The sequence below is a fragment of the Euleptes europaea genome, chromosome 2 (assembly GCF_029931775.1).
Source record: "Euleptes europaea isolate rEulEur1 chromosome 2, rEulEur1.hap1, whole genome shotgun sequence".
In the NCBI taxonomy this organism is placed as follows: domain Eukaryota; kingdom Metazoa; phylum Chordata; class Lepidosauria; order Squamata; family Sphaerodactylidae; genus Euleptes; species Euleptes europaea.
The window spans coordinates 122,265,361-122,285,221 of NC_079313.1; the positions used below are offsets into that span (position 1 = coordinate 122,265,361).

The window sequence follows — 19,861 nt, forward strand, 5'->3', positions numbered from 1 at the left end:
TTCCTGGGATCACGGGACCTGTGTGGATTAATATCCATGTAACTTGGGAGGTGGAATGGGGCCCTGTTCTACATCTTCTGTCAGCAGAACTGTGCTGATGGAGGATGAAGAAACGCGAATAGCACATGGGTTCTGTGACATTGTCAGGCTGTTATCTCGGTTTAGATGTTTCCTTTCGTTTCTCTGCTGAACCGTCCAGACTTCAAGGACGGCTACACATACCAAAGCCTGGGAACGCCACTCCTGGGAAATAATGCTCTGTTTATGCTTTGTAATCTCCCGCCATTTCTCTGCCTTATATTTCCAAATAATGGGTAAGACAACCCATAGCTGTCATCTTATCCTCAATGCACTGTATTGCCTATTTGACCAGTAAAGCCATCTGCTTGGAATCTGATTGTCTCTGTGGTGATTTCTGGTTCGATGGGTCAAGAGCTCACAGACATAAGGCATTAACTTTTCCTGGACTGGAAAGATCTGTGATCCTTGGATCTATGGATTGCTGTATCTAACCCACTGTCTCTCAATTTAACCCACCTTACAGGGTTGTTATGAGGATAAAATGAAAGAGGGCAAATCTCGTTTGCTGCTCTGAGCTTCTTGGAGAAAGGTAGGGTTGCCAAGTCCCTCTTCACCACCGGTGGGAGATTTTTTTTGGGTGGAGCCTGAGGAGGGCAGTGTTTGGGGAGGGGAGGGACTTCAGTGCTACAGAGTCCAATTGCTAAAGCCAGCCATTTTCTCCAGGGGAACTGATCTGTATGGGCTGGAGATCAGCTGTAATAGCAGGAGATCTCCTGCTACTACGTGGAGGTTGGCAACCCTAGAGGAAGGGCAGGAAAAAATGTACTAGGGAACGTTACAATTAGGGCTGTCAATTCGGTTCATCCTGAACCGAAAAACAGCCGAATTTCCCCCGAATCGGCAATTTTCAGTTCTGATGGAACCGAATTTAAAAAAAGGCGGGAAAACGACAAGCCGAATTCGGCGAGTTCGGGGCGTGCCGAATAAATTCAGCAAATTCAGGGGCTCAGAATCAGCGGCATAACCGTCAGTTAGTAAGCAGCATTCTCCCACGGCCAATGGTGGCCAAGCTGGGTCTTCTCCTGGCCAATCAGAGCAGGGATTCTCACTTTTGAAATGGCCAGGAGAAGAGTCTAAAAACTCTCGTCCCTCCTGTCCCGACTGTATTCATTGCCTTCCAATTTGATGGTGGTGCTGCTGAGAGATCCGATTCCTGACTGGGCCGAGCTGCTTATGCTTACCGGAATAGGATTGGATTTACTTCTCCTCTGTGCTCCTGCTGGAAGACATCCACACAGTTTGATTTTGGGTTTTTTTCTCTATACCTTTTCTCCTGTGTGTGTGTGTCTGTGTGTGTGGGGGAAGCAGAGTCTCTTTCTCTGTGTGTGGGGGAGCAGTTTCTGTGGGTGGGGGGAGGCAAAGGGGGCTTTCGCCTGTTCTGCCGAGAGGTGTGTGCCCACTTGCCTCTGCGAGAGTGTGTGTTCTGCTTTTAAAGTTTTAAAGTTGAGTCTGTGCGGCAGCTAGCGAGTCTCTCTCCGCTCTGCACCCGGGCCGTGCCTCCTCCTCCTTGGGAGTGTGTGCTGTGCTCTGCTTTTGTTTTTTGCCCCTAGCCTGGGGTTGATTGCGATGGTGCGGCTTGCATGAGTCTCTCCCCGGTGCCGCTTGGCACCCGCACCTCCTCCTCCTTGGTTTTTTTCCTGTTTGGGGTTGAGCCGAGCCGTACTGGTTTGGGGGGGGGGTTCGCCCATTCTGCAGAGAGTGTGTGCCCGCTCGCCTCTGCGGGAGTGTGTGCTGTGCTCTGCTTTTGTTTTTTGCCCCTAGCCTGGGGTTGAGTGTGATGGTGCGGCTTGCAAGAGTCTCTCCCCGGCACCGCTCGGCACGTGTTGCTTTGCATAGACCAAATGGTCTATTTATTTTTATTCATTCCAATGAGTGGAAGGGGGGACACCTTCCGGTCCCCATAACTCGAGACCCCCTGTCCTAATCGTCACCAAACTTGGGAGTTCTTGCAAGAAGGGTCCCCTCAAGCTATGCTGAAAGTTTGGGACCTCTACCTCCAAACATGCCCCCCCCCCCGGAGCCGCGGAAAGGCGCAAATGTGTTTTTAATGGCTTTAAACGGCTGAATTTCCCCCCGAACTCCGAATCTCGCGCTGAATTGCACGGATCCAAATCAGGAGAGTTTGAACTTCGGCATTTCCCGAATCAAAACGGGCCAAATTTTGCCGAATTCAAATTTTACTGAATTTTTTTTCAACCGCCCTAGTTACAATATTGTCCCAGGAAGTATTACCTTCCGAGGTCTTTGGGAGCCTTTACTCTCTTGTGTCATGACTGGCTTCATTTCCCAATGTTTCATTGAACAGGAATGCCCACACAGCCTATTTTGAATAATGGAGGCTGATTTGAATAATTGTGGTGAATAGATATGAGGACAATCAGGGAAACAATGAATTAATGCACACTTACTATTCAGGGCTATTATTCAGAGAGCTAAGTGTCCCTGAAGGATATTGCCGTTAGACATTTTGTGAACCGATTTCCCTTGCTCAGTGTATTGAGTTGCTTCCCCACCCCCCACCCCCGATTAAGTACGTGTTTGGAAGCTGTGGAATTATTGAACAGGCAACAATTTCCATTGTTATAAATTAAAAATAAGGTGCATTTGTAATTGCTTGGGTGTTACCTGGAAAGGCACATGGTAACAAAAATTAAAAATAAAAGTGGTGCATTTGTAATTGCTTGGGTGTTACCTGGAAAGGCACATGGTAACAAAAATTATGCACGTGACTACATTAATGCCTTAAAGCTTAACATAAGCCCATATAGTTGTTTTGTTGCATAACTTGAATCATTTGTTGGAAATCACGTTTTTGAAATTACATAAATCATTATATTCAGTGCATCAACGGCACTTTATGTATATGTGTGTAACCTCCAGGTAATAGCTGGTGATCTCCTGCTATTATAACTGATCTCCAGCCAATAGAGATCAGGTCACTTGGAGAAAATGGCCGCTTTGGCAATTGGACTCTATCTCATTGAAGTCCCTCTCCTCCCCAAACCCCGCCCTCCTCAGGCTCCACCCCAAAAACCTCCCACCGGTGGCAAAGAGGGACCTGGCAACCCTAGCCATTCCCCTCCCCACCAGCTAGTTAAGTGACAGGGAATTCACTGCCCCCAGAAGGGGAATGGCAAGTCTTTGTCCAACATGATCCCTTACTCCAAATAGCAAACGGTAGATTGGCCAAGCCCAACCGAAGGGTGCAAATGACAGGGCTGTTCCTGTACAAACCCAATGAAACACATGGGAATTTTTCAATCTACAATTACTAATCTCCCATTTATTTTAGTGAGGGCCATGTGGAGAAACGTTCTGGAGGACTGACTCCGAAACTCCCTGACAAGCATATGAACATGTCTTCTAACCTTTCCACAAATGCCACACAAATTAACAGCATTGTTAGTATACACAACAGTACGCCACTAAAGGTTTAGAAGGCAGAGTAACTGGCCCCGAAGCCATGATTTCTAGATTTAGAGAAAGTAAAAAATTAATTTCACTTTGACTGAAAGCAAATCCCTTCTCAGCAGTGCCATTATTACACTCGACAAATAGACATGTTTACCTTCTGGCTGGTAGCATTACGGATTCAAACAATCATACTTAACCTTTGCAAATAATCCTAGGGTTATTTTAATAAGACAGAAACTGTTCATCCACCAGCTGGAATCCCGAAGTCTCTCGCTGTTCTTTTATTTGCTTAGCTGCTAAACACAAGGCCACCTGGAGACGGCAGCCGCTGCTGGCACACCTCTGCACCTTTTGGAAATAGAATCTGGTTTCTCAATTCTGGCGGCATTATTATACTGTCAGATTCACCATTCTTTTCTCGCCATGATGTATATCACTGGTACCCAAATCTGTCATCCGTGTCTGTGTACAACAAGTACAACAACCAAATGGGATTATTCCTTTCAGAAGGGAGGGAATGAATGCCTTTTAATGCAGTTTAAAGGCATTTTAACACATTTTAATCATTGGCTAGGATTCAAAGGCTTGTGACAATTAGTTCTGCATGTCTAATGGTGCTTGGAGATATTTTTTTTTCTTGTACAGCAGATTGCTGTGCCACACGGAAAACCACATTTGAAACTTAAGAGGACCAAAAAGTGGCTTGCAATGTGGCATGAAGATTTGTTGAGGGAGGGGCTGTGGCTCAGTTTGTAGAAAATCTGCTTGGCATGCAGAAGGTCCCAGGTTCAATCCCCGGCATCTCCAGTTAAAGGGACCAGGCAAGTAGGTGATGTGAAAGACCTCTACCTGAGACCCTAGAGAGCCGCTGCCAGTCTGAGTAGACAATACTGACTTCGAGGGACAAGGGTCTGGTTCAGTAGAAGGTAGCTTCATGTGTTCAAGGGGGGGGGTTGGAGAGAAATCTGTGGATTTGGTCATCTGACAGCAACATGTATGTCTCATTTTATGAACCATGGCTATGGTTTCAAAGTGCTACTCACTGGATTGGGAGGGCAGCTTTATTTTGTCCGGTGACAAGAGGAGGGCATGCTTGGACTCTGAGGACATCCAAGGCTTCTTCTTGGAAGAAAGCAATAGGGTTGCCAACCTCCAGGCGAGGCCTTGAGATCTCCTACGGTTGTCAGTAGGGTTGCCAGGTCCCTCTTCGCCACAGGGGGGAGGTTTTTTGGGTGGAGCCTGAGGAGGGCAGGGTTTGGGGAGGGAAGGGACTACAATGCCATAGAGTCCAATTGCCAAAGCAGCCATTTTCTCCAGGGGAACTGATCTATATCGGCTGGAGATCACTTGTAAAAGTGGGAGATCTCCAACTAGTACCTGGAGGTTGGCAACTCTAGTTGCTGGCACCAGGTTGGGAAATACCTGGAAATTTTGGGAGTGGAGCCTGAGAAGAGCAGAGTTTGGAGAGGGGAGGGACTGCTATAGTCCAATGCCAAAACGGCCATTTTCTCCAGGTGAACTGATCTGTATCGGCTGGAGATCAGTTATAATAGCAGGAGATCTCCAGCCACTACCTCAGTGGGGTAAAATACCATAGAGCCCATGCTCCAAAGCATCCATTTTCTCCAGGGGAACTGATCTCTGTTTATCTGGAGATGAACTATAATCCCACCACGCTGGCTGGGAAGCAGGAGCATCAGTACAAGCCTGTGTGGGCTGTCTTCTTAAAAAAGAAACCGTTCCCTGCTGTATGGCTATTTGGGTTCAGGGAGCTCTTTACAAACTGTAATGTTTAGTTTGGCCCCAAGAGTGAGGGAAGCCGGCAAAATGGACGCTTGGCGGCATCAAGTTGCAGCATTTTGCCTACATGATAGCCAGCAATTTCTCTTGATCCAGACCGAAGCAGTCTCATCCTGATGCCTTTATCAGGATTAACTAAAATACACAGAGGAGTAAACTAGCTTTCAAGTTACACAGACATTTTCCTCAGGCCCAATGTGAAAAAAAAAAAAAAAACAGTGAGCGGGGAATATATGAACGAGCAGAAGACATGATAAAAGGTTCATCTGTGATGTATTAGTCTTAAAATGCTGGGGGCGGGGGGCTGGCAGACAAATTGCATTAGTTTTAAACCAGTGCCCCAAATCTCAGAGTATATTGGGACACAGAAATGCTTTCCCTTTGAAAATGTAACTGCCAGGAGTTATTTGAGACCGTCTCTAGCACTAATTGGAACTCATGGGTCCCCTGTTCAGCGGGGAAGAGAAGAAAAATGTGATAGAAGTTAACAGAAAATCCAGTCTTCGGCTAATCAGAACCTAATACTGCTGCCCGAATTTGGGTGTCTTATAGTGCTGCCAACCTCCAGGTAATAGCTGGAGATCTCCTGCTATTACAACTGATCCCCAGCCGATAGAGATCAGTTCACCTGGAGAAAATAGCCGCTTTGACAATTGGACACTATGGCATTGAAGTCCCCCCTCCCCAAGCCCCGCCCTCCTCAGGCTCCGCCCCAAAAACCTCCCCCCAGTGGCAAAGGGGGACCTGGGAACCCTAGTGTTTTAAAATTTAAGTTTCACTCAAATGCAGAATTTGAGGAACTTAGCAAGTAACAAATCTGTAAATGTTTCCTTTGTTGTTGGAAATACCTGGTTTTTGTTTAGGAGTCAAAAGAAGAAGGGAAACTATATAAATAGTGGGGGAGAGATAATTGTTCCCATTCCTTCCTGGGTTACATATTCTGGCTCCTTACTGTTCATACTATGGGTTTCTGATCCAGATGCAGTCTTATCGAATGGCACTATTGCAAAAATGATGGATGGTTGAATATAAACACATACACCCCAAGCAGATGCAAACACCATGAATCTAATGTCAAGCCCCTGTAATTCCAGTCCATCACACTATTGTGCCAGCATGGTGTAGTGGTTAGGAGCGATAGACTCTAATCTGGAGAACCGGGTTTGATTCCCTGCTCCTCCACATGAGTGGCGGACTCTAATCTGGTGAACTGGGTTGGTTTCCCCACTCCTACACATGAAGCCAGCTGGGTGACCTTGGGCTAGTCACAGCTCTCTCAGCCCCACCTACCTCACAAGGTGCCTGTTGTGGGGAGAGGAAGGGAAGGTGATTGTAAGCTAGTTTGATTCTCCTTAAAAAAAGGTAGAGAAAGTCGGCAATAAAAACCAACTCCTCCTCGTCCTCGTCCTCCTCCTTCTTCTGTTTTGACTGGTAATTTTTTTCTAGTCCCTTCCCAAGAACAAAACACACTGTTAACCAGACTGAAAATGCAACTCCCTGATTCCCAGTATGCTTTCCAGTATTATGATCATTAGGTTTCTCCAGTGTCTCATTACTAACAAAACCAACTTCTTAGGCAATACTGGTCTCCTGGGTCTCCTACAGTATATTTACCCCAACAGATATGTTGCTGGTAGTTTCCTAGTTAACCTCAGAGAGGTTAATGATAATAGTTATTTTTGTAGTCATTTTTTCTCTCTTGTGCTATCAAAATGTCGCCCTGACGTGTTCCCCTTTTCAAAATATTAAGTTTACAATGTTTGGATAATCTAGATAGTACTGGTTTAAACAAAATGTCTTTTTTGAAGCTACATAATGGAACCCAGGGAAGTTCCAACTGTCCGTGCTTTCTAGGAACAGTCCCTTTGCTTCTGCAGTGGTAAATCACTGGCTTGGATCTTTAGGTGCCATTATGTTCTCTCCCCACCTCTGACAGAGCACGATTTTTAATTCCATTTTTGGAGGAGGGAAGATGGACTTGAATGAGGGTACCAGCTCCAGCTTGGAAAATGCCTGGAGATTTGGAGGGAGAACCTGGGATGGGTGGAGTGGGGGGAGGAGCCCAGCAGGGGTTTGATTTGAACGAGTCTTCCCTCCAACGCTACCATTTCCTTCAGGGGAACTGATCTCTGGAGACCGGGGACTGTTGTAATTCGCAGAGAATTCTAAGTCCCAACTGATGGACGGCAACACTGACTTTAACAGATTTCCCCCTCCTGTTGCAGACTCTCATCCCCCGTATTATTTATGCGCAGGTTACACACAAGGCCGGAGACAGAGTTCCAACAGCAACCGCTTTATTCAGTTAACAGGGAAGAGTGAGAACTAAGCTAACTGCAAAACACCCAACTTATATACAGTTCCCAACCACCTGGAGCCACCACCCCCTAGTCCATGGTTGGACGGCCAAAGTCTCCTCTCCAATAGGAAGAACAGATGACGGAGCCTGGAGCAGAGCCTCAAGCTCAACACAGTTCAGCACAGCTGAGTTCAACAGTTCAGCATAGTCCTTGCACCAACTGAATACATTACACCCCACACCACTGTTCTGGAGGTCTGTTGCCCCACAGGTGCACAATTTTGCAGGACCCAGAAGACTGCAGAACAGAGTTGCATTTCCCAAGTACAGTTCCACTCACAATACTTAGTAAGGAGCCAGCCCCAGCCTGGTATTCAATAGGAGACTGGAGGGGGTGCACGAGGGGCAGTCTTTGGTGGCAGCGTGATGTCACTTCTAGAAAAAAAAGAAAGTGACATCATGTCTCTCTAGGAATTCCCATAAACTCTGTGGCAAACCATAGAGTTTTCAGCGATTTTTTGAGAAGACTGATGTCATTTATGGGTACTGGCAACCGTACTACTAAGGATCCAAGCCATTCCCTCTACTTTTACCTTTGAGGAAATTTTGGACTTTTAAAAGTGTGTGTACATATCTAGAGTTTTTGTTATTTATTATGATAGTTTATAGAGTTTCATGCCCCTGTAGCTAGTGCTACTTGTAGGAGTCCTATGCCCTGTCTGATGGCCAAACAAATGGTTTACTCTGGAGGTAGCCATGATTTTGTGGTATCTTTAAACATGAATACAAAGGTCTGTTAGCTTACCCCTTAAGTGTGGAAGGTCTGTACTCTGAGTCATTACTACTTCAAGTAGCTAATCATAGTTGGGAGGAAGGGCACATCACTTTAACCTTTTGGACGGGTTTGCGAATAGGAAGTTTCCAGAACTAGAACTTCTATTAGTGTGACCTTGGTCATCAGTTAATTGGAGGCCATGTGCTATCCAAGGTAGCCTCTCCTTAGTTCAGGCTGTTAGTTGCAACACCTGGAAGAAGATGTCCCATCATGAGGAAAAAAAATTCCTTCTCCTGAGATGGCTTTTTTGGGTGGGGGAGGCACGGATCAAGCTTCTACAAGCAGAGCATGGGTGAGGGATAGTAATATAGTACAGGGCAATTGTAATTTTCTAGTACAGTACGCCTTTTACTTTGAAACCATGTGATCAGGCAATGGTGAAGTGAATTATTCCTTGGTTGTCTCAACTCAAAACAGCAGCGTGCCTCTTTCCCTTCTATCCCCCGCAGAACCATCTGTGCAGATAGTAAATGGTGTCGTCGGAGCTGCAGCTATTCCTATTACAACAAATACAGCCATAGCGATTGTGTGACTAAACACTGGTTTAAACAGTCTCATTTTAAACAAAGGAAACTGTTATGATCAGTTTGCTAACACACTGGCTTCGGAGTACAGCCCAGGATCAGCTATTGGCAGGGAACAGAATGTAGCAGGTGAAGAGGCATCAGCAATGTGTGGGAATGTGAGTTACTAGTTAGGTTCTGGCCATTACCCAGATGGCCAAGGTTGGCCCAATCTCATCAAATCTCAGAAGCTAAGCAGGGTCATCCCTGGTTAGTACTTGGATGGGAGACCACCAAGGAAGTCCAGGATTGCTATGTAGAGGCAGGCAATGGCAAACCACCACTATTTGTCTCTTTCCTAGAAAACCATATGGGGTCACCGTACGTTGGCTGTAACGTAATGGAACCTTACATACAGTGAGATTCTGGTATAGCCTTCAGGCACACAAGGCTAAAACGAAGCAGGTAACATTGGCAACTGCTAGGGTGCCAGCTCCGGGTTGAGAGATTTTGTGGGTGGAGCTTGAGGAGGGTGGGGTTTGGGGAGGGACTTCATGGAGTATAATACACACATGAACACATGAAGCTGCCTCCTACTGAATCAGACCCTTGGTCCATCGAAGTCAGTATTGTCAAACTGGCAACGGCTCTCCAGGGTCTCAGACAGGGGTCTTTCACATCACCTACTTGCCTGGTCCCTTTAACTGGAGATGCCAGGGATTGAACCTGGGACCTTCTGTATGCCAAGCAGATGCTCTACCACTAGAGTTGCCAGCTCTGGGTTGGGAAATACCTGGAGATTTTTGGGGCAGAGCCTGAGGAGGGTGGGGTTTGGAGAGGGGAGGGTCTTCAATGCCATAGAAGATCCGCAGCACAGATCTACAGTAAGGGCAGCATGGATCTTAATGAAGCCCCCACCCAGCCTTCCCAGGATTCTGAGGAAGGCGGGTAGGGGTTGCGGCTTCATTTAGATCCATGCTGCCAGATCTTAATGAAGCCCTCTTCCCCCTTGCCCACCTTCCCAGGAGTCTGGGAAAGACGAGTGAGGGGGTGATTTTGTATACTTCCACTTTATTTATATTTCAAAAGTTTTTCTCCTACTTTTTGTGCACTCTGGTTCAGCTGTACCATCTGCAGTTTTGCACCATATGGCCCATGGTAAATCCAGCAATGGAAAATGTCTGTGGTGCCCCCTTCTCTTGACGCCCTAAGCACGTGCTTGTTTTGCTTAATGGCTAGTCCAGCCCTGTTTGCAGGGCTTTTGCCCAGCAAGGCGTCTGATTGACTATTGGAGATTTGATTGGCTGTGCAGATTTTTGTAAAACGTTGCCACAACAGCACAAAGATCTGCACTGTGTTACACTGTGGCAATCTCTTTGTGGCTGGCTTCGCCTCCTGCGGCAGCCATTTGTGCCCACCATGCTGTGTAGGGTTGCCAGGTCTCTCTTCGCCACCAGTAGGAGGTTTTATGGGGTGGAGCCTGAGGAGGGCGGGGTTTGGGGAGGGGAGGGACTTCAATGCCATAGAGTCCAATTGCCAAAGTGGCCATTTTCTCCAGGTGAACTGATCTCTGTTGGCTGGAGATCAGTTGTAATAGCAGTTGTAATAGAATAAACGTCCTGCCGGTGGCGAAGAGGGACCTGGCAACCCTAACTATCTTTATAATCTTTATGGTATTGGTTTATGCACATGTAGGGTTGCCAGGTCCCACTTCACCACCGGTGGGAGATTTTTGGGGAGGAGCCTGAGGAGGGTGGGGTTTGGGGAGGGGAAGGACTTCAATGCCATAGAGTTCAATTGCCAAAGCGGCCATTTTTCTCCAGGTGATCTGATCTCTATCAACTGGAGATCAGTTGAATTAGCAGGAGATCTGCTACTACGTGGCTGTTGGCAACCCTATGCACATGTGAGGTGATGCTGAGAGAGGAAAGTCTTGCTTGAGGGTTAGGCCATCAAATGGATTAATGGGTGGGAGGAGACAGGAACCAGACCTTGCATTCATGGCCCACAAGCTTTTAAAGGGTTATATGTAGCTTTTCCTTCCTTGTAAAAGACATTTGGGTATCATAATATCTTGCGTTAATTTACCACAATCACTCTGCAAGCAGACACAAAGTTATTTATCCTAATTAAATTGTATTGTCCTTCCATTTTCCCACCTAAGAATGTAATGCATGAGCATCAGCTGAAGAATGATGGAATGTGCTAGAGCTATCCATATTTTCCTGAGTGCTCACAGAGATCAAAAGAGTGTTGTACCAAATTGCACTATACAAATGTTCTAGATGACATGAGAATATTAAGGAACTGTGCACATTGAAAGTGTCAACAATGTGTCAGAGATGTTATCACTGTGCTATTGCTGATCCCTCCTTAATAAACAAGGTTTTAATTGTTTTCATGTTTTGTCTGTATTTAAATGCTGTTTTTAATTGCTTTAATGACGTGAGTGTGTGCGGTTTTAAAATATGATTTTATCACGTATGTTTTAAGTTTTTAGCCGCCTTGGTGGCCCTTGTAAGGGCAGATAGGCAGGATACAAATTTTGTAAATAAATATGTAATAAATAAACATACCATTCAAGCAAAGATGGAGCTTCCTGTAGTTCCCAGAAAATCAGGCATAGGGGCGGTCTACTTTCAAAATAAAGAAGTCGTTGAAATCAACAGGAGGCTCCAAGAAGAGTCCTCTAGATAGGGTTGCCAGCCTCCAGGTACTTGCTGGTATTCCTAGGCTTGCCAGGCCCCGTAGATCCACTGGCGGGAGCTTTCCGGGGCCATGGCTGCGGCGTGTGATCCGCCTATGTCACTTCCGGGTTTACCCGGAAGAGACGCGGATGCTCTAGTGATCTCGGCCAAAACTCTATGGTTTCCATAGAGTTTTATCCGAGATTGCCAGAGCGTCAGCGTCACTTTCGGGTTTACCCAAAAGTGACGTGTGTGTGTGTGCGCGTGCACGCAGTGCCCACTGGCCATCAGCTGGACGGTGGGCAACCCGGTGGATCGGCAGGATTTTACCTGCCACCCATGGGCACTTGGCAAGACTAGGTATTCCAAACCTGGAGGTGGCAACCTTAGTGTCCCCGTTACTATCTTCTGGACCTATTTCACTCTACTGATGGCAGCTTCACCTACTCTAAATAATAAGAAAACCAGGAAATTGATAGCCTTTGGCCCGCAAATCACCGAATGTTTAGACAAAGAGATTCTAAAATAGTATGTGTTGTGTTTCCAGATTTATCAGAGATGTTGGCTGGTCTTCAAGAAAGCATCAAGCAAAGGGCCAAAAAGGATAGAGAAATTTTCAGATGAGCGTGCTGCTTACTTCCGATGTTATCACAAGGTAAGAAGAGTTTTGGGATACTCAGTATTGCAACCTCAGTATCATTGAAAGGACTAAATTCTTCCTTGGATTCGGTGGGATTTTGGTAGTTAGATTTTGGCATTTGCTTTTTAGGATTGACAATCTTGCCAGGTAAATGAGAGGAAAAGCACTCTGTTTCAAAAAATTTATCCAAACAGTTTTGATATTTCAGATGTTGATGTTCCAAAAGGTTTGGGAATTGTTTTCAGAACTGATTCTAATGGCAAAATGGTAAAACCCATCTTTCTATCTGGGATTTCAAGTGAGTTTCAAAATGATAAATGGAGCAGTTAATAAGCAGCAAATCAGATCAATCATCAATAACTCTTAGAATATGTGGAAAGGGGATTAAAAATGGAATTTAAAATTCTGCTCTGGAAGGGTCAGGGCCTGGATGTGAATAACATCCTAGCATCATGTTTCCAATCCAAGAATATTTACCTGAAATAAGGTACTGCTTATATTTGACAAGATGACGGTAACAACATCACATGGGAGTTTCTGGTGGGAGATAAGGCTTACCATTCCAAATTTCATCACAAATTAGAACAATGAATATTCCCACGCATTTCCAGAAATGCTAATAGGAATCACATAGGTCAGATGTTTATCCACACCTACCCTGTGCTCTCCTCACGACCTGGGTTCGATCTCGACGACAGTTGGTTTCAGGTAGCCAGCTCAAGGTTGACTCAGTTTTCCATCCTTATGAGGTCAGTAAAATGAGTACCCAGCTTGCTGGGGGTAAAGGGAAGATGACTGGGGAAGGCACTGGCAAACCACCCTGTAAACAACGTCGAGATGTGACGTCACCCCATGGGTCAGGAAGGACCCGGTGCTTGCACAGGGGACCTTTACCTTTTTACCCTGTGCTCACCCATCTTGCTGCACTGTAAAAACTGCATATCTAACCTAGAAAGTCTGATGGGACACAAACGTATACAGGTGCACATTGTACCATATGTGGATCCCAAAGCTGCTGGGTCCAGATGCAGAATTTGCTTCCTTTAGGGTGGCCAGGTTGCTGGAACCGGTGGGCAATGCTGTGCAGCTGTACATTACATGCTTACATCACTTCTAGGATTAGTCACGTGCAACCACCTTCCCCCGCCCCCGAAAACCTCCCGCCGGTGAAGAGGGAGGACCTGACAAACCCTAGCTTCCATACAGGTATCAGAAACAAAGCAGAATGTTTATTGATCATGGAGAAGAATTTCATGTGTGTCGGGTTTCATGCTCAGTCATCAATATTAATTAGGAGATATCACCTTGTTTATAGTGGAAGCCATAAAGAAAAGACTATTTTTTTTTCAAACAGATGAAAGCACAACACCTCCTGGGGAAATGCATAATGACACAGATGATAATTTTAATTTTTCTTATCAATGTTCTTGCAGCTGACTTTGATGTGTCATGAAGGAGCTTAGCCATTAATATTGTCGAAGGCTTTCACGGTCAGAGTTCATCAGTTCTTGTAGGTTATCCGGGCTGCGTGACCGTGGTCTTGGTATTTTCTTTCCTGACGTTTCGCCAGCAGCTGTGGCAGGCATCTTCAGAGGAGTAACACTGAAGTACAGTGTCTCCAGAGGAGTAACACTGAAGGACAGTGTCTTCAGTGGTTCTTGTAGGTTATCCGGGCTGTGTAACCGTGGTCTTGGAATTTTCTTTCCTGACGTTTCGCCAGCAACTGTGGCAGGCATCTTCAGAGTAGTAACACTGAAGGACAGTGTCTCTCAGTGTCAAGGGTGTAGGAAGAGTAATATATAGTCAGAAAGGGGTTGGGTTTGAGCTGAGTATTGTCCTGCAAAAGTATTGTCCTGTAAGTATCAAGATAATGTGCTAATGAGGGTATGGTATGTTGATACTCTGAAGATGCCTGCCACAGTTGCTGGCGAAACGTCAGGAAAGAAAATTCCAAGACCACGGTTACACAGCCCGGATAACCTACAAGAACCAATGAACTCTGACCGTGAAAGCCTTCGACAATATTTAGTGTCTTCAGTGTTACTCCTCTGAAGATGCCTGCCACAGCTGCTGGCGAAACGTCAGGAAAGAAAATACCAAGACCACGGTCACACAGCCCGGATAACCTACAAGAACCGATTAGCCATTAACATTTCCCTCAATTCACCACACATTTTTTAAAAAATATCTTACCCAGGTTTTTAAGCTATCCGATTGGCCACCTAAGGCGGGATAACATTTTCAATATAGTTGTCAAAAGGAGGAACTTTATTTGGTGCTCCCTCAGCCATGGTGCTCGGGCTTCTGCTGATGAAAGGAGGGACCAAGGGATGAAAGAGAAGTGCAGGCAGGTAGAGGAAAAGTTCAGATAGCCCAGGATGAAGGAATGTATATGGATGAACAGTAACAGCTCTTCAGCTTTCTGAGGAAACAGCTTGTTGAGCACTGCAGAGAGGAGAGACCAAGCCAGAACCCCAGGAGGGAAAGAGCCAGTGTGGTGTAGTGGTTAGTGTTGGACTAGGATCTGGGACTAGGATCTAGGAGACCCAGGTTCGAATCTCCACTCTGCCATGGAAGCTTGTTGGGTGACCTTGGCCTAGCCACACACTCTCAGCATAAGAAGAAGAGTTGGTTTTTATATGCCAGCTTTCTTTACCTTTTTAAGGAGAATCAAACTGGTTTACAATCTTCTTCCCTTCCTCTCTCCACAACAGATACATTGTGAGGTAGGTGGGGCTGAGAGAGTTTGGAGAAAACTGTGACTAGCCCAAGGTCTCCCAGCTGGCTTCATGTGGAGGAGTGGGGAAACCAACCCAGTTTACCGGATTAGAGTCTGCCGCTCATGTGGAGGAGTGGGGAATCAAACCCTGTTCTCTCGATTAAAGTCCACTGCTCTTAACCGCTACAGCACACTGGCTCTTCCTAACCTACCTCAAGAGGTCATTGTGAGGATAAAATGGAAAACAGGAGAAGGCTGTAAACTGCTTTGTGTCCCCACTGGGGAGAAAGGCTGGGTATATCTGCAGTAAGTAATTAAATAAATGTACATCATAGCCCTGGGTCTTGGGAAGTGAAGTATATAATGAGGGCCAAATGGGGTGGTGAGTGAGGTGTATTTAGTAGGCCAGTTATTAGCCCTCCACACATGACCCCTCTGAATTTTGAACTGAATGTATGGGGAGGGAGAGTGGGCATGAGTGTGCTGCCCCCACCCCCAGCCTACACATAATCACCAGGTCGTCTGCATGGTGCAAACATACGGAGGAAATGTCCTCACTTATGCTCCCTTTCCATGATCACAGACGCTGCTTTCTGAATGTTGCCAATCAAGGGAAGGCAACGTAGGAACAAACACTTCTTTGGGGTTGCCAGCTCCAGATTGGGAAATATATGGAGATTTTGGGGGGTGGAGCCTGAGGAGACCAGGGTTTGGGGAGGGGAGGGACTTCAACACCATAGAGTCCAATTGCCAAAGCCGCCATTTTCTCCAGGGGAACTGATCTCTATCAGCAGGAGATCAGTTGTAATAGCAATAGATCTCCAGCTAGTACCTGGTGGTTGGCAAGCCTAGCTGTAGATCCGGGGGATTCCCAGGTCTCACCTGGAGGCTGGCATCCCTAGTTGTAAATCATCTTCGTAAGCCATCTCAAACTTTAAAGAAGGTACAAAGATTTCCATCTCTTAACTGATGCATTCATTGATTAATATTTCCATATACGTTTTTTGAAAGATTTGAGTGGTGGTGGTGGGATGAAGAGGATGCTTTCATATTCAGAGGAGACAAGTCTGTGTCGTAGCAGGCTGTGAACAAGAATCCCTCTTGTGCACTGGAAAAGGGAGGAATGCCTCTCATAAGATGGGACTTACCTCTGCAGTTTGGGTACATATTTGTATTAAAAGTAATGGGTTGGATTCATCAACTCCCACCCACTAAGTGGGTCATGTCAGAGGAAGGGTCAGACCATCAGAGGAAGCCTCCTCACTTGATCTAAGGGAATCACTGGATTTGGACTCCAGATTTCTTTAGGTTCAGGTAGGGAGCCATGTGTTGGTCTGCAGTAAAAGAGAGCACGATTTGCATCCAGTAGATCAGATTCTGATTCATTGATACAGCATTAGCCAGTAAAAACACATGTGTCATTTATACAAAAGGTAAAAAAAATTCAGCAGTTCAACCAAAAAAACATTGAAATTCACAAACATCAGCACAACTTTAACAGAAAAGAGGAGAGTTTAAGAATGAATAAGGCTTGGCTTCCTGCCCTGAAACACCTCCAGACAAAGACAACATTCAACAATAGCCATACAGATTAGTTTTGGATTACACACATTAACAGATCACTTCAGGATACAATGGTTCCATATTAACATACCATACCCTCATTAGCACATTATCTTGATACTTACAGGACAATACTTTTGCAGGACAATACTCAGCTCAAACCCAACCCCTTTCTGACTATATATTACTCTTTCTACACCCTTGACACTGAGAGACACTGTCCTTCAGTGTTACTACTCTGAAGATGCCTGCCACAGTTGCTGGCGAAACGTCAGGAAAGAAAATTCCAAGACCACGGTTACACAGCCCGGATAACCTACAAGAACCAATGAACTCTGACCGTGAAAGCCTTCGACAATATTCCTAATTAAAATTTCCAAATAATTTATAATAGACTAAAATTGACCAAATTATGATTTATCTAATCGCAATTGCCCAACATTAGGGATCGAACTTTATATGCTATTGCACACAGTTGGGCTACCTGTTTTGCCATCTGGGCATTCTCTTCCCAGAGGAGACTCTTCATTCTCCCTTCTTCTGAGCTGACTGCGATTTGGCTGAGCAGGGGAATGATTAGCTTACAATGAGCTTCCGTGTAGAAGGAGCACCTGAGCAAAACATGCTCTATCATCCAGTACATCTAACGAAGGGAACGTTGACTGTCGGAAACTTATACCCTGGAAAACATGTTGTCTTTAAGATGCTACCGAACTGGATTAAAAAAAAAAAGGAATTAAAATCTGCTTCCCAGTTATTTAGGACCTTATTAGTTGATCAAGGAGAACTGAATCTGTTAAATGTTGCAAGCCTAATCACAAACTCTCACACACGCACCACTAAATTTAAAGAACAGTATGTCCCGTTTTGAGAACACTTAATGAAACTATTTCTTCGCTGTTTGCATAAACATCCTTGCCAAAGCCACTCAGCCTTCTGAACATTTCTTAGCACTTGAGGATCATGTTCTGATTTTACTGTGCCCGAGAAAGTACATGTGTAATTCCCTCTGGCATGGTGATACCAATAATAGACCCTTTTTCGTTTTTAATCCTTCCTGGGAATAGCTGAATATATTTGAAAAGTAGGATTTAAGCGAGCAAACAGCCGCAGAGCGCAAAGATGTGATCCATTCTTGCGTGGCTTTGAGAGGCGTTTAAGGAACGAAACTCATGGGACTAGTGACTCTGAAACTCCTTAATCTGTGTGCTCCAAACTGTATCTCTCTGATGCATAATTTATACAGGATTGGTCATAGAACCCTGGGGCTATTTGTTACACACGTCATTTCTAGAAATAGAAGTTGGTGGGGAAATGATATGAGCCCTTTTTCAAAAGTCATGAAACAAAAGAGTGTGGAAGAAAAACATCCCTTCCTCTTCCACCTTTTGATCTCCTACAGGAATTGTGTAGGGTATATATTTAGAGCAGTTTAATTTCAGCTCTGTGCAGAAGGTGCATCATCAGTAATGCTACTGAGCCGACAAATTATTGATGCAAATCTTATGTCTCTTTTTCTTTTCTCCTCTATGGAGTAATGCAAAAAATATCAGGAGTACACTCTCTGAAGGAGGTGGTAATTAGGATCCGAACAGATCAGATGTTTGAAAAACATTCTGTTCCTCTTACATAGGGTTGCCAACCTCCAAGTACTAGCTGGAGATCTCCTGCTATTACAACTAATCTCCAGCTGATAGAGATCACTTCACCTGGAGAAAATGGCCGCTTTGGCCATTGGATTCTATGGCATTGAAGCCCCTCCCCAAACCCTGCCCTCCTCAGGCTCCGCCCAAAAAAACCTGCCGGTGGTAAAGAAGGACCTGGCAACCCTACTCTCACATGACTTTCTTACACACAGCTGCCTTATACCACATCAGACCATTGGTCCATCAAGGTCAGTACTGTCCACTTAGACTGGCAATGGCTATCTGGGGTCTCAGACAGAGGTCTTTCAAATCACCTACCACCTGGTCTCTTTCACTGGAGATGCCAGAGATTGAATCTGGGACCTTCTGCATGCCAAGCAGATGCCGGGCCACTGATCCGCAGCCCCTCCCTCTCTCTCTTGAAAGGTCCTTTCCCCCCATATGCATGTAATCTAGGGACTAGATTCTGTCATGCTTGGGGAAAGCCAGGCTTCTGTAACTGAAGTTATCCATGAAACCCCAGTGTTGTGATCATCCGATCTGCATGCATTTTGTATGGAACATCTGCCAGATTCCTGCAATAGCCAGTGTTCTGGTAGGAACAAAGAATATAGCATTCACTTCATCATGGGCCTGCCTCCACCTTGGGCTGAGGAAACTTTAGCAAAGACTTTGCCCCACTCTTAGGGTTGCCAACCTCCAGGTACTAGCTGGAGATCTAGCTATTACAACTGGTGTCCAGCCGGTAGAGATCAGTTCACCTGGAGAAAATGGACACTTAAGCTATTGGACTCTATGGTATTGAAGTCCCTCACCTCCCTAAACCCCACTCTCCTCAGGCTCTGTCCCAAAAACCTCCCATTGGCTAAGAGGGACCTGGCAACCCTACTGAGGTGTATGGTTTATGAAGACCAGTGGGAGGAGCTAAAATTGCAGGGAGATAGTGGGTTGTGCTTGTAGATAGAACTCACGAACAGCCTCCAATATTTCCTTCCATAATTTAAGCAAAGTCTAGGGATCAGGGCTAGGGTTGCCAGGTACCCCCTGGCAACCAGTAAGGAAGGGGGTGGGGGAGTTTTACCATCAACGCTGTTGGTGCACTCTTGGAAGTGATGTCATCACATCGCCAATGACATAGGACACACTCTGGTATTTGTGCAAAAACTCTATGGTAGAAGCTGTTTTACCATAGAGTTTTGCCCAATCAGAGTAACTGGGGCTGCAAAAGAATGGGAGGAAAGGCAAGGGGCTGTGGCCCAGTGGTAGAGTATCTGCTATGCATGCAGAAAGCTCTGGGTTCAGGTCCTGGGATTGCTAGTATAAACGATCAGGCACTTAGAATGCAGTGGGTCAGACCCCCAGTCCTACCTCTTGTGATGGCCCCCCTTAGAAGGTTCTGGTCACAAGATTTGCCCCTCAACTATTATTCAAGGCCCACAGCCCCATGGCTTCTTGCCTAGATCTCATCTCTAGGTCTCTCTTTGGCTGCACCGTCAGAACATCTCCTACATGGTTGGCGACGTAACACACCAATGACATTGAGGCCTAGGCATTTTGCGCCTGATAAGACTCCCACTGGCTGGCTGAACACCACTAGGAGAGGGGACCCAAAGTAGGGGATCTCCCGCTCCTGGTGGGGGTTTGGCAACCGTAATCAGGGCTTTGGCCCATCAC

At 45.7% G+C, this 19,861-nt stretch overlaps 1 protein-coding gene across 1 annotated transcript in view; it reads left to right on the forward strand.

Moving 5' to 3' along the window:
* DOK5 (docking protein 5) overlaps nt 1-19,861 on the forward strand; it is a 67,707-nt gene that overhangs the window by 24,845 nt on the left and 23,001 nt on the right. The window contains exon 2 of the mRNA XM_056844466.1: nt 12,167-12,274. Within this exon, the coding sequence (XP_056700444.1) occupies nt 12,167-12,274 (108 nt within the window). The remainder of the gene's footprint in view (nt 1-12,166; nt 12,275-19,861) is intronic.